The 13,618-nt window shown below is 35.5% G+C and overlaps 1 protein-coding gene across 13 annotated transcripts in view; it reads left to right on the top strand.

Annotated features, from left to right (window-relative positions):
• Positions 1-13,618, top strand: part of CCSER2 (coiled-coil serine rich protein 2) — a 183,621-nt gene that overhangs the window by 141,822 nt on the left and 28,181 nt on the right. For all 13 annotated transcript variants that reach the window (XM_081823970.1, XM_081823981.1, XM_081823982.1 and 10 more), the window contains one exon: positions 7,953-8,042. In XM_081823970.1, the coding sequence (XP_081680096.1) occupies positions 7,953-8,042 (90 nt within the window). The remainder of the gene's footprint in view (positions 1-7,952; positions 8,043-13,618) is intronic.

Raw genomic sequence — 13,618 nt, 5'->3', positions numbered from 1 at the left:
GAACAGACACTTCTCCAAAGAAGACATACAAATGGCTAACAGATACATGAAAAAATGTTCAACATCACTAGCCATCAGGGAAATACAAATCAAAACCACAGTGAAATGCCACCTTACACCAGTTAGAATGGCAAAGATTAACAAGACAGGAAACAACAAGTGTTAGTGAGGATGTGGAGAAAGGGGTTACACTGTTGTTGGGAATGCAAGCTGGTATAGCCACTCTGGAAAACAGTATGGAGGTTCCTCAAGACGTTAAAAATAGAGCTACCCTATGACCCAGCAATTGCACTACTAGGTATTTACCCCAAAACACAGATGTAGTGAAAAGAAGGGGCACATGCACCCCAGTGTTCATAGCAGCAATGTACACAATAGCCAAACTGTGGAAGGAGCTGAGATGTCCTTCAACAGATGAATGGATAAAGAAGATATGGTTCATATATACAATGTAATGTTACTCAGCCATCAGGAAGGCTGAATACCCACCATTTGCATCAATATGGATGGAACTGGAGGGGATTATACTAAGTGAAATAAGTCAATCAGAGCAAGGCAGTTATCATATGGTTTCACTCATATGTGGAACATAAGGAATAGCGCAGAGGACCATAGGGAAAGGGAGGGAAAATGAATGGGAAGAAATCAGATAGGGAGATAAACCATGAAAGACTCTGGACTCTGGGAAACAAACAGGGTTACAGGGGGCGGGGGGAATGGGGTAACCAGGTGGTGGGTATTAAGGAGGGCATGTGTGGTGATGAGCATTGGGTGTTATACGCAACTAGTGAATCGTTGAACACTACATCAAAAATTGATGTACTGTATGTTGGCTAATTGAACATAATAATAAGAAAAATACTCGGAACATTCCAAGTGCACATGGTACATTCTTTTCTTTTCAAGTGCACATGGTACATTCTCCAGAATATATCACATATTAAGCCACAAAACCAGTCTCAACAAATTCAAAAAGATCAAAGTCATACCATACATCTTTTCTGACTACAGCACTATGAAACTAGAAATAAACCACAAGAAAAAAATCTGGAAAGAGCACAGATTCCAGATTTAACTAACTAACTACTATTAAACAATGAATGGGTCAACCAAGAAATCAAAGAAGAAATAAAAAATTATATGGAGAGAAATGAAAATTGCTACCTTAAGCAAGAAACATTTCAAATAAACAACCTAACCTTACACCCAAAGGAGCTAGAAAAAGAACAAACAAAACCCTAACCAGCATAATGAAGGAAATAATAAAGACTAGAGCAGAAATAAATGATATAGAAACTTAAACAATAGAACAGATCAATGGAATCAGGAGCTGATTCTCTGAAAAGTTCAGCAAAATTGATAAACATCTAATCCAGACTCATTAAGAAAAAAAAAAAAAGAGGACTCAAAATCAGAAATGAAAGAGGAGAAATAACACCCAAGAGCACAGAAATACAAATGATTGTAAGAGAATATTTTGAAAAATTATATGCCAACAAACAGTACAACCTAGAGGAAATGGATAAATTCCTAGAAATGTCACCTTGCAAAACTGAAGCAGGAAGAAATAGAAAATTTGAAAAGAGCAGTTACTCGGAATGGAATTAAATCAGTAATCAAAAAACTACCAACAAACAAAATCAGGTAAAGACATCACAAAAAGAACTTTAGGGCAGTATCTTTGATGAATATAGTTGCAAAATTCCTCAACAAAATATTAGCAAACTGAATCCAACAATACATTTAAACAATCATTTGCCATGATCAAGTGGGATTTATTGCTGGGATGCAAGGATGGTTCAAGATTTGCCAGTCAGTCAATGTGATACATCACCTCAATAAGAGAAAAGATATGATCATTTCAAGAGATGGCAGAAAAAGCATTTGATAAATTATAACATTGTTCAAGATAAAAATTCTCAACAAAGTAGGTTAGACAGAACGTATCTCAACATAATAAGGGTCACATATGAAAAACCCATGGCTAACATCATACTCAATGGGGAAAGACTGAGAGCTTTTCCTCTAAGGGCAGGAGCAAGAAAGGATGTCCACTCTCACCACTTTTATTCAACATAGTACTGGAAGTCCTAGCCACAGCAGTTAGGCAACAAAAAGAAATAAAAGTCCGCCATATTGGTAAGGAAGAAGAAAAATGTTCACTCTTTGCAGATAACATGATACTCCATACAGAAAACACAAAGACTCTATCAAAAAACTTACTAGAATTAATAAATGAATTCAGTAAACTTGTACGATACAGAATCAACATACAGAAAACTGTTGTATTTCTACGTACTAATAACGAAGCAGCAGAAATTAATGGGATTAATAAAACAATCCCATTTGCCATTGCACCAAAAATAATAAGATACCTAGGAATAAACTTAACCGAAGAGGTGAAAGACCTGTACTCTGAAAAGTATAAAATATTGATGAAAGAAATTGAATATGACAGAAAGAAATTGAAAAATATTCCAGGGACACCTGGGTGGCTCAATCGGTTAAGCAAGTGGCTGCCTTTGGTCCAGGTCATGATCCCAGGGTCCTGGGATCAAGTCCCACATCGGGCTCCTTGCTCAGCAGGGAGTCTGCTTCTCCCTCTCTCTTCCTCTGCTTGTGCTCTCTCTGCCAAATAAATAAAATCTTAAAAAAAAGAAAAAGAAAAATATTCCATACTCATGGATTGGAAGAACAAATATTGTTAAATTGTACTACCCAAAGCAATCTACAGATTTAATACTGTTGCTATCAAAATACCAACAGCATTTTTCACAGAACTAGAAGAAGGAATCCTAAAATTTGTATGGAACCCAAAAGACCCCAAATAGCCAAAACAATCTTGAAAAACAAAACTGGAGGTATTTTAGATGTCAGGTTATATTACAAAGCTGTAGTAATCAAAACAGAATGCCTCTGGCATAAAAGTAGACACATAGGTCAGTGGAACAGAATAGAAAGCCCAGAAATAAACCCACAATTATATGGTCAATTAATCTACAAAGGAAGCAGGAATATGCAATGGGAAAGATCATCTCTTCATCAAATTGTGTTGGGAGAACTGAACAACTACATGCAAAAGAAGGAAACTGGACAATTTTCTTACACTATACACAAAAATAAACTCAAAATGGATTAAAGACCAGGGTGCCTGGGTGGCTTAGTTGGTTTAGTGTCTGCCTTCAGCTCAGGTCATGATCTCAGCATCCTGGGTTGAGCCCCACGTCAGGCTCCCTGCTCAATAGGGGCTCTGCTTCTCTCTTTCCCTCTGCCCCTCCCCCCACTCATTTTCTATCTCTCTCTCTCTCAAATAAATAAATGAAATCTTTTAAAAATGGATTAAAACCTAAATATGAGATCTAAAACCAAAAATCCTAGAGGAGAGCACAGGCAGTTATTTCTTTGACATTGGTCATAGCAATATTCTTCTGAGGCAAGGGAAACAAAAGCAACAATAAACTATTGGGACTTAATCAAAATAAAAAGCTTCTGCACAGCAAAGGAAACAACCAACAAAAGTAAATGACAACCTACTGAATGGGAGAAGATATTTGCTCATGACCTATTCAAGAAAGGGTCAGTATCCAAAATATGTAAAGAACTTACACAATTCAATACCAGAAAGACAATCCAGTTTAAAAACGTGCAGAAGACATGAACAGGCATTCCTCCAAAGAAGACCTACAGATGGCCAACAGACACATGAAATGATATCATTTATCATCAGGAATAATCAAAACCATAGTGAGATATCACCTCCCACCTGTCAAAATGGCTAAAGTAACTCAAGAAACAACAAGTGTTGGCGAGGATGTAGAGAAAAAGGAACCCTTGTACACTGTTGTTGGGAATGCAAACTGGTGCAGCCACTGTGAAAGACAATATGGAAGTTCCTGAAAAAGTTACAAATAGAATTACTCTATGATCCAGTAATCGCACTACTGGGTATTTACTCAAAGAATACAAAAACACTATTTAAGGGGCGCCTGGGTGGCTCAGTCGTTAAGTGTCTGCCTTCAGCTTGGGTCATGATCCCAGGGTCCTGGGATTGAGCCCCGCATCGGGCTCCTGCTTGGTGGGAAGCCTGCTCCTCCCTCTCCCACTCCCCCTGCTGTGTTCCCTCTCTCGCTGTATCTCTCTCTGTCAAATAAATAAATAAAATCTTTAAAAAAATAAAAAAAAAACCCCACTATTTGAAGGGATAAACACACCCCTGTGTTTATTTTAGCATTATTTACAATAGCCAGACTATAGAAGCAACCCAAGTGTCCATCAATAGATGAATGGATAAAGAAGATATATATATGAGAGAGTGTGTGTGGATGGGTATGTAATACATATATGTGTAATATATATGTATATGTATATACACACATATATATGTATTCCATTACACACATGCTTATATATATGTATATGTATTGGAATATTATTCAGCCATAAAAAAAGAATGAAATCTTGCCATTTGCAACAACATGGATAGAGGCAGAGTATAATGCTAAATGAAATAAGCCAGTTAGAATAAGACAAATGCTATAGGATGTCATTCATGTGTGGAATTTAAGAAACAAAACAACCAAATAATGGTGGGGGAGGTGAGAAACAAACTCTTAACTATAGAGAACTAACAGATGGTTACTAAAGGGGAAGTGGGTAGGGAGGTGGGTGAAATACGTGAAGGGGATTAGGACTGTGCTTGTCTTGATGAACACAGTAATGTATGTAATTGGTGGATCACTGGGTTATACATCTCAAACTAATCTATCACTGTATGTTAATTACACTGGAATTTAAGGAAAAAGAAGGAAAAAATGTGAAGGATTTTCTAGGTGATTTCAAAGTCCCTTTCTAGTTCTAGCTTTCTATGCCTTTTATCTTTTTTTTTTTTTTAAATATACACTCACCCCAACCTGGGTTTGCATGCAGACTTTCAGAAAAGTGACAATATAAAATGTTGAATTCATATTTTGTGTGAAATGTGCATATATAAAATCAGATTGCAGTGCTCTAAGTATTTAACTGGATCGTATAGAAGCTCAGCTATTTAAACCTCATTTAAGATGCTGAGAATGCCCTTTTATTTTCCTCTCAGTATACTAGTTAAGTAATAGTTAATTTAGATACATTTACTCATTGAACCCTCAATAATCAGTGAAATTATTAGTGTAGAATTTTCTTTATAGAGCCATAGAAAGTAGAAGTCCGCTTAAGCAGTTAGCACTGTCATATATTTGAAAAACTATGACCAGCTATGAAAAGCTGCATATACTGGGTTCAAATCCGGCCCTGAAACTTAATAACCATGTTGTCCTAGGGAAGTTACTTAATTTCTCCTAAGCCTCTTCTGTATGTGGGGGTAATAAAAATAATACCATATAGAATTATGGTAGTTTAATAAACTATGTATGCAAACTACCTAATGCTATACCTGGACCATGGGTACATGATAAATATTAACTCTTATTTAATGACTTGCCCCAGATCACCCAGCTAGTAAATCAATGCATATCTTAAGATGTTATAAGTTCCAAGTAAAAGTCCCTAACCAACAGTGACTTAAAAATTAGAACATTTGTAAACTCAAATAGCAAAATTGTATAGATCTCATGGTTACTTAAATGGTCATTTGGGTAATGGTGAAGTTCTAGGTTGACTTTTCTGGAATCTTTTTGTATGTCCTGTGATGGTTACAAGATGTCTTCTATAGTTCTATGTGTCACATACTTCTGTATTAGTCCCCAGATGTAGGAAAAGGACCTGTTTTCTCTAGCATGCCTATTTTTTTTTTTTTAAAGATATTTATTTCAGAAAGAGAGAAAGAGAAAGGTAGGGAGAGGGAGAGGAAGAGACTCTCCAGCAGACTCCACGCCGAGCACAGAGCTGACGCGGGGCTCTATCCCGCAACTCTAAGATCATGACCTGAGCCAAAACCAGAAGTTGGATGCTTAACTGACCGAACCACCCAGGCATCCCTCTAGCATGCCTATTTTTAAAATCAAGAGCACTTTCTCAGAAATTACCCAGACTTTTTACATGTTTTATTGGCTAGGTTTGGATTCTTTGTCCCTTTCTAAGCATGGTGAAATGGGATTAATCTGATTGGTTCAGACTAATCAAAATGTATCATTGGGTCAAAAGGTAGGATACACTTCCCTCAATACGGGACTACATAGAATGTGATCATCCAAACAATCTGTTAGCAAAAAGAAAAGCATGTGGACAGAGAATGATTTGGGTAGTTGTTTTACATCTATTGAAGTGTCACTAAAAACTAGGTTTTTCAAATTATGAAAAATTCAAACATTTGCCAAATGTTAGCAGATAGATTACAAAAAGGAAAGGAAATTGCTTCTGGAATTGCAGTAGTCAGGGTAGAATACATAATGTGCTTGCATTAAGATAAATACTCTATCTTTTTTTATATGCCTTCCATATATATTAAAAGTTACATCCTATTATAGTGAATTCTATGACTCTTTTTTTTTAAAGATTTTTTTTTTTTAATTTTATTTTTGAGAGAGAGAGTGTGAGCAGGGGGAGGGGTGGAGGGAGAGGGAGAGAGAGAATCTCAAGCAGACTCTGTGCCACGCCAGACGCGGGGCTCCATCTCAGGACTCTGAGATCATGACCTGAGCCGAAACCAAGAGTCGGACGCTAAACCAACTGAGCCACCTGGGTGCCCCCATGAGACTCTTAATTTGCCTACTTATATAGTGAATTTTGTTTCAGTCACTATCCCATTTCTTAGGAATGGGAAATATTTCACCTGTACTGTAAGGAATGGAAAAATGTCTATACTACAGAGATTTTTGTTTTTAATTAGATCTTATTTTATATATGGAAAATGGAGGGGCGCCTGGGTGGCTCAGTCGTTAAGCGTCTGCCTTTGGCTCAGGTCATGATCCCAGGGTCCTGGGATCAAGCCCCACATCAGGCTCCCTGCTCTGCGGGAAGCCTGCTTCTCCCTCTCCCACTCCCCCTGCTTGTGTTCGCTCTCTCGCTGTGTCTCTGTCAAATAAATAAAATCTTTTAAAAAAAAAAAAGAAAGAAAATGGAATGATCTGATTAAAATTAAGAAAAATGCTGAATTTTGGTAAATTTTTAAAAATAAGACACCTAATTTTAATTTGATGCAGTAGTCAAGAATTTGTTATGTGGGTTTTCCTACAAGAAAGTATGTTTACCTCTGGTGAGGTTGTTTAATAAATAATATGGTATATTCCAACTTCACACTAAGGAGAAATTCTCATTATCAATCTTTTCATTCTTTTTTTAAATTTGATCATTATTTATTTGAGAGACCAGAGTTTCCACAATAGGTACATTGCTTTGTGTTGTATAAATGACTAAATGAGTATGCTTTAAGTGGAATCATATGTAGAGAATTCATTTGTGAACTGAAATGGTCAGATATGTCTTGTCAAAAGGCAGTGGTCCTTCAAATTCTTTAGTCCAATAAGGTTAACACCTCATTAAGGAGGCTTAAAAGCACTACACATGTGAATAGACAACCTTACCTGTAGACTGTGGTATTTAATATCCATAGAGTGCCATCAGAAATGAATTTAAGAAACTGGTGTAGTGACTGTAGTACCAATGTAGTACATTATATTTTGCAGTTGTATTCTTTATAATCTGTATGTTGTATATATATTCTACATTTATATACAATAGTATTGTATATATTTATGTACATAAGATCATAGATAGTGTGTTTATGGACAATGTAAGAGATTCCCAAGGTTAATTTTTACTATTCAAAATTTTAGCTTTACTGACTGACTCTAGAATCCAGTCTCTAAATAAGATGGGAGACTACTGAATAGACCTGGATGTTTGCCCTTTTTTTGTGATGGTGGTCTTTTACCCCTTAAGAGAGCCTCTAATTATTTTTGTATGTATATGTGTGTTTATAGAATTATACCAGTGTAAAAATTTGTGGTTTTATTCAGGCAACTCGGTGTAACTGTCACCAAAAATCTAAAGAGGAAAAATGCACATATGCTGATAAATATACTCAAACACCCTGGAGAAGAATTCCTGTAAGTAACATATGACCTTAACCTCTTCTCATGTCATTTACTCTTTTGATGTTTGTTCCACTCTTTTTACTCTAATCTAATAATTTTGAATCTGCCATGGCTGTAATTTTTTTTTTTTTTTAGGTAAGTTGATTTTTCTTGTCTCGTAGGTGTTCATGTACTTTCTAAAGCTTCTCTTGTGTGTCTTATATAAATGAATGTGCATTTAGTAGCTTTTCCATTCTGCACACTATATAGCCCATTTTATTTGAGTGTTTAGTCTCCTCTCATTGCATGTATTTATGAGAGTAGTTTTCCCCATGCCCTAAAAGAAATAGAAATCCAAAAAAGCAGTCTTCCCTCTTTAGCAGCATGACTCTTTGGAAATATGTGATGTAGCTTATTCTTTTGTTGTTGTTGAAATTTTTCAAATATATTCTATTATAATTACTCAAATGTTGAGGCTGTTAAGTATAAATGCATTAAGATATAGATAGTAAAGGTTATGTTTTACGCATGGTTAGGGAATAGTTTCTTCTAAACAGTAGAAAGTAACCATGTTTCTTGTTTTTGAAAACATATTTAGGCTAACATACACTGAGGTCTGAAACTAAGTTCAGGATGTGCCTGAGCCAGAGAATCATCACATGGCCATCCAGTCATCATAATCCTGTTGTTGGGTGCCAACTAATAGACATTTTTTGTTAAGAGAATGCCTAATAAGCCACCTTTGACTCTTCTTTTGCCTTATTTTAGCAGTGGAATCCTAGTAACAGAAATGAACAGGGAACTATAATGGTTAATATAATCAACAATCCAATATTTAAAACTTAGCTACAGGCTTTAAAGTTTATAAAATACTTTTTTTCATTTTCATCTAGTAAGTAATTATTTTTTGTGTGCTCTACATAAGGTACAATGCTAATAATTAATTTATTCAACAAAAGTTTGTGAGCTTCTCCCATCTCAGTTATTAGGCTCTTGAAGTAGAAGTAAGAATTGGGAAAGAAAATATACAGACCAATAAGGATTCTTTCCTCCATTAGCAAGTGTTTATTAAAGGAACTGGTGATGTGATACAATTAAAGTGTAGTGAGTTCTGTTAGGTTCAGAGGATTGGGAAAGTCTAGTTGGAAGAATCAAGGAGCTTGGTGAAAAAGGTGAAGGTTGTGGTTGAATTCTAGAAAGTAAAAGATGCCGGTAGACAGAGATGATATATTTCTTTAAAGGATGTGGAAACTTACCTATTTGAAGGAAATTGCAAAATAAGACTGTGCCTCTTGCTTGTAGATGGGGGTTTAGGCTTTCCCTGTTTCTCCAGATGTTTGTGCTTTCAGACACTAAGAAGACTGGTGATTTCTTTAAGTGTGAGAAGTTCCATTTTCCCATCCTCATGGGAGTTTTTATACCATCTCTGGGTTCCTCGATCTTTCTGTTCTGAAAACTGGCTGTTAATCAGACAAAAGTAAATGGTACAAAACAACCCCAAGACATTCCTCAGTTAGGTTTACTATAATTTTGGGTGAAATGAAGGTCAGTTTTCTAGCCTAGCACTGCTAACAAACCCAGACTTTAGGCTTCCTTGTCATCTACTACTATAGGAATCACCTGGCTTAGCACTTTCGTTTTACAGTTATCTAAGTTAACAAAAGGCAGGGAGATTAAATGGCATATTAAAGTTTCCATAATTAATCAGTGGCTGAGATAGTACTCTAACTTCAGGCCACTGACCACTAGTTCAAGGTTCCTTTCTCCAAAGGCACACTGAGGAGCCTTGAAGGATTGAGAGAGGTTTGGCAGTTTGAAATGGGAGAAATATCCCTTACAAAAGGAACAGTACAAGTAAAGGTGATGAGGTAGGAAGATACATTTAGGCAATAGTAAGTGTATGATTTTGGCTGCAACACAGTTGTATGTTTAGGGAAATAGTTGAAGTTGGTGTAAAGTCCATTTGAAAATAGAATTTAAAATTTTATCCAGGAGGGCGCCTGGGTGGCTCAGTTGGTTGGGCGACTGCCTTCGGCTCAGGTCATGATCCTGGAGTCCCGGGATCGAGTCCCACATCGGGCTCCCTGCTCGGCAGGGAGTCTGCTTCTCCCTCTGACCCTCCCCGCTCTCATGCTCTCTCTCTCATTCTCTCTCTAATAAATAAATAAATAAATAAATAAAATCTTTAAAAAAAAAAAATTTTATCCAGGAATTACTGGAAAAGTAGTTTTACTGAGTTGTATTTAGTTAAAGAGGTAGTTACATATATTTATTTACTTAGTTAAGTGATAATTATTAGCTATTAACATTAAATACTGAGTTTATTCTCTGATTTTTATGTTTTTTTGGACTTAGCATTCATTTGAAATAAAATTACTTTATTTTAGAAACCATTTACTATAATAAAGATTTTCTTTTCTCTTCTAAAAAGTTATACTTTACATGTTCGTTTTTTAGCAGGAACCCAACATCTTTAAACAAAATGTTGATGATGGGGAGGTGCAGTGGGATCCTTCTTTGGCCAGAGTGAGTTTGTTAGGTAGCAATTTGGGGAATCAAAATGTGTTAATGTTTCAAAATCCCCAGGTGGAGTGTAGGTAACATTTTTTGATCTGGCTAATAAGACTTTGGGAAAATTAAAGGTTATAGTCTGAGTCCTTGTTCTTTACCATTCCCTGAATATCTTGGGAAATTTAAATGCCCTTCTTGACACTCTTAGTTGAGGATCTGAAGTAGAATCTACTTCAGAGGTTTGTGAGGCATATGTAAGCATGTCCTCGGAACGTTTCCTGGCATCCGAGGAAGAAATCTGGTTGCAGTAGAAGGCAGAGAAGGATGGTGGAGAAGAGAGAGATACCGTCCATAGTACTTGTTGGCAGCCACTTAGGATATGGAAAGAAACATAAAAAAAAAAAATAGACATTTTTTGAAGAAATGAAGGAAGATAAAGGAGATGGATTTCAAATTTAGGGAGGGAAAGAAAGAGGGAAGAGAGATAAGAACGAGCTATAGGAGAAGATGCTACTTTCAGAGGAGAGTGGATAAGTCTGCTGCCGGTGAAATATTCTCATCTGAGGGACAGAAAGAATACCAATAAAGTGGTGAAATGGGTAACATGGAAAAGAACAACAACAATGTGGGAAAGTATCTAATCATTCACGCAAAAACAGTTGAAGTAAGCTAGGAATAGTAGGAAGATGGTGATTATGTGAGAAAAGATGGTGATTATGTGAGAAGATTCATTAAAATGTATAAACTTATAAAAGTTTATTTTTAAAGATAGTATGACATTATTGATTTGTGTACAAGCATGTTCTTATAAATAGCATTATCTTGGACTGAAGTAAATATTTTTAACATATTTCCAATATTGTTTCAAAGCATTTAACATCAGTGTTTGAAGATTTGCACATTAAGTAAATTCTAAATTTTCACAATATATACATTTTACAGAGCCTTTGTTTAAATATCTTAAATGAACTAGAGAAGCCAAAATATCAAAAAAGAAAACATTTCTAGACTCAAACCATCAACTCTCTTATTATTTATCCCTTTGAATCTCAAAGAAGGGATTGTAAGATGGACCCAAAGGATCTACCTGGCCTGTCACATAATGGCCCACCTGTATTACTATTAAAATTGAGTGTAGAAATAAATGCTGTTGTATCAGTATCAGTGGGAAAGTTGCCTACCAGTTGAAATTCAGAATATACACAATTAGATCTGTTACTAGTTTTCTCTCATATTCTAAGAACTCACTTTATTATATGGCAAAGAGGTGAGAAAAGATGATTTTATATGCATTTTAAAATGTTCTCTTAGAATTACTTTCTAGTAGTGAATCAAAGATTTAATCCATTTTATGGTCTGTTTAATAGATATGTATATAACTTACATAAATTCAACAATTAGAATATGGTCAGCATTATCAGCAATTCTTTGTGCTTAGAATTAGGTTCTCATGTCTGAGATTTACTGGATTATGCATATAGTTCAAAATACCATAGTCATGTATGTTCCTATCATAACTATTTATAAAATAGAAAAGATAAAATCAGAAAACTTTATCACAGACATATAACAGAATTCATGTCAACTGTTCGTAATTTCCAAAGGAGAAGGAGTTTGCCTACTTCCTAGCAGCATGCTATTATGTACTATTAAAGAACTCTGCTCCCTCCCTTTTTTTGCTTGCCTGGGAGATAAGATAAAATATTAAATGAAAGGAAGATCACAACCTAAAGATTTGTCTTAAGAGGACTCTCTCCTAAGTCCTTTTTCTTTTATTCTGTACATCTTCCTGATTTGGGAGTGGGCAGCATTATTAATTTTTATGTGAGATTTATGTCCTGATTTTATACTTTGGTATTTCATTTTATCCCAATTGGAGAGGTGTTATATTACTACTCATATATATTTCAGAGGGAATTAAAGGATTTATTTCTTTGTGGAGGTCTTTGTTTATATTCACTATTGTTTATATATAGCATATGCCACTAGAAGTATTTTTTAAGTGAAATATACATATACTTTGGTGTTTAAACAAATAATTATAATGTGAGCATGTAATTATTTTTAAGTTATTGATGTCTAGTCATTTTTATTGAATATGGCCTATGTTTCAATGAGCTACATGCTGACAGGAGCCATCTGTGTGGCTGAGACATCATGCTAGCCGCATGTATTTATTACAATACAACAAGAATCCTATTATGTGTATCTTTACACTGATTTTTAAACAATTGTACTGTAACTTTCGTGGATACATCTGAAACCACTAACTGAAAAATAGAATTGTTTTTCAAGGCTAAGAACAAATTAAATATGACTATTTTAGCAATTGAGTGACTTATCTGGTCATAAATTTTAAGGGTATCTAAATCAGCACCCTCTAATACCAAATGCCAGAACTATAGAAAGCATTTTTAGAACTTTGTTTAAAGTATCCATTGAAAAAGCAAAGTTTATCTACACTGTAGTTAGAAAACAGAGGATAGCACCAAAGTTTTCTACCACTGGGATCCATTTCATTTGTGTAATACATAGTTTAATTTACTGACTTGTACACCAAGGGTATAGGCAGGACATAGAGAGATTTTACTCTTAGAAATTTAATGATAGCAATCACTAAGAAATGGATAATCCTGTTAGCTTTCAAGAAGCAACTTGATCAAATCAGTCTTCCAGGAGAAGTTAGGTGGAGATGTAGATTCAGAGTGTGGAGGGGACTTCAGTGTATGGAAGGCAGAAATCTTTGATGATAGAGCTTCATCTACTAGGAAACCTCAGTGTTGTAGGGCCAAATGCCACAGACCCTTTGAGAGCAAGTAAGACCATTCCAGGAAGCTTCCTAAACTCTCCCAGAAGAGGGAGAAATAGGCAAACTTAATCATGAATCAGGAAGAGTTTTATCTCTTCGGTGTTAAGATAAAAATCCCTCACACTCTAACTTCAGGTGAAAACTCTCATCTGTTCTCACTTTTGTGTTTAGAAAAAGCAACTGTTTGAGAGAAGAGCTACAAGTGTTCTGGAGGAATTGGCTCACAGTTCCTTGTCTTATCCCACACACAGCTCACACAGTGTTTTTGTTTTTGTTTGTTTGTTTGTTT

The sequence above is a fragment of the Leptonychotes weddellii genome, chromosome 6 (assembly GCF_054177405.1).
Source record: "Leptonychotes weddellii isolate Sample4059 chromosome 6, ASM5417740v2, whole genome shotgun sequence".
NCBI classification, from domain to species: domain Eukaryota; kingdom Metazoa; phylum Chordata; class Mammalia; order Carnivora; family Phocidae; genus Leptonychotes; species Leptonychotes weddellii.
This window is presented reverse-complemented; position numbering and strand designations above follow the sequence as displayed.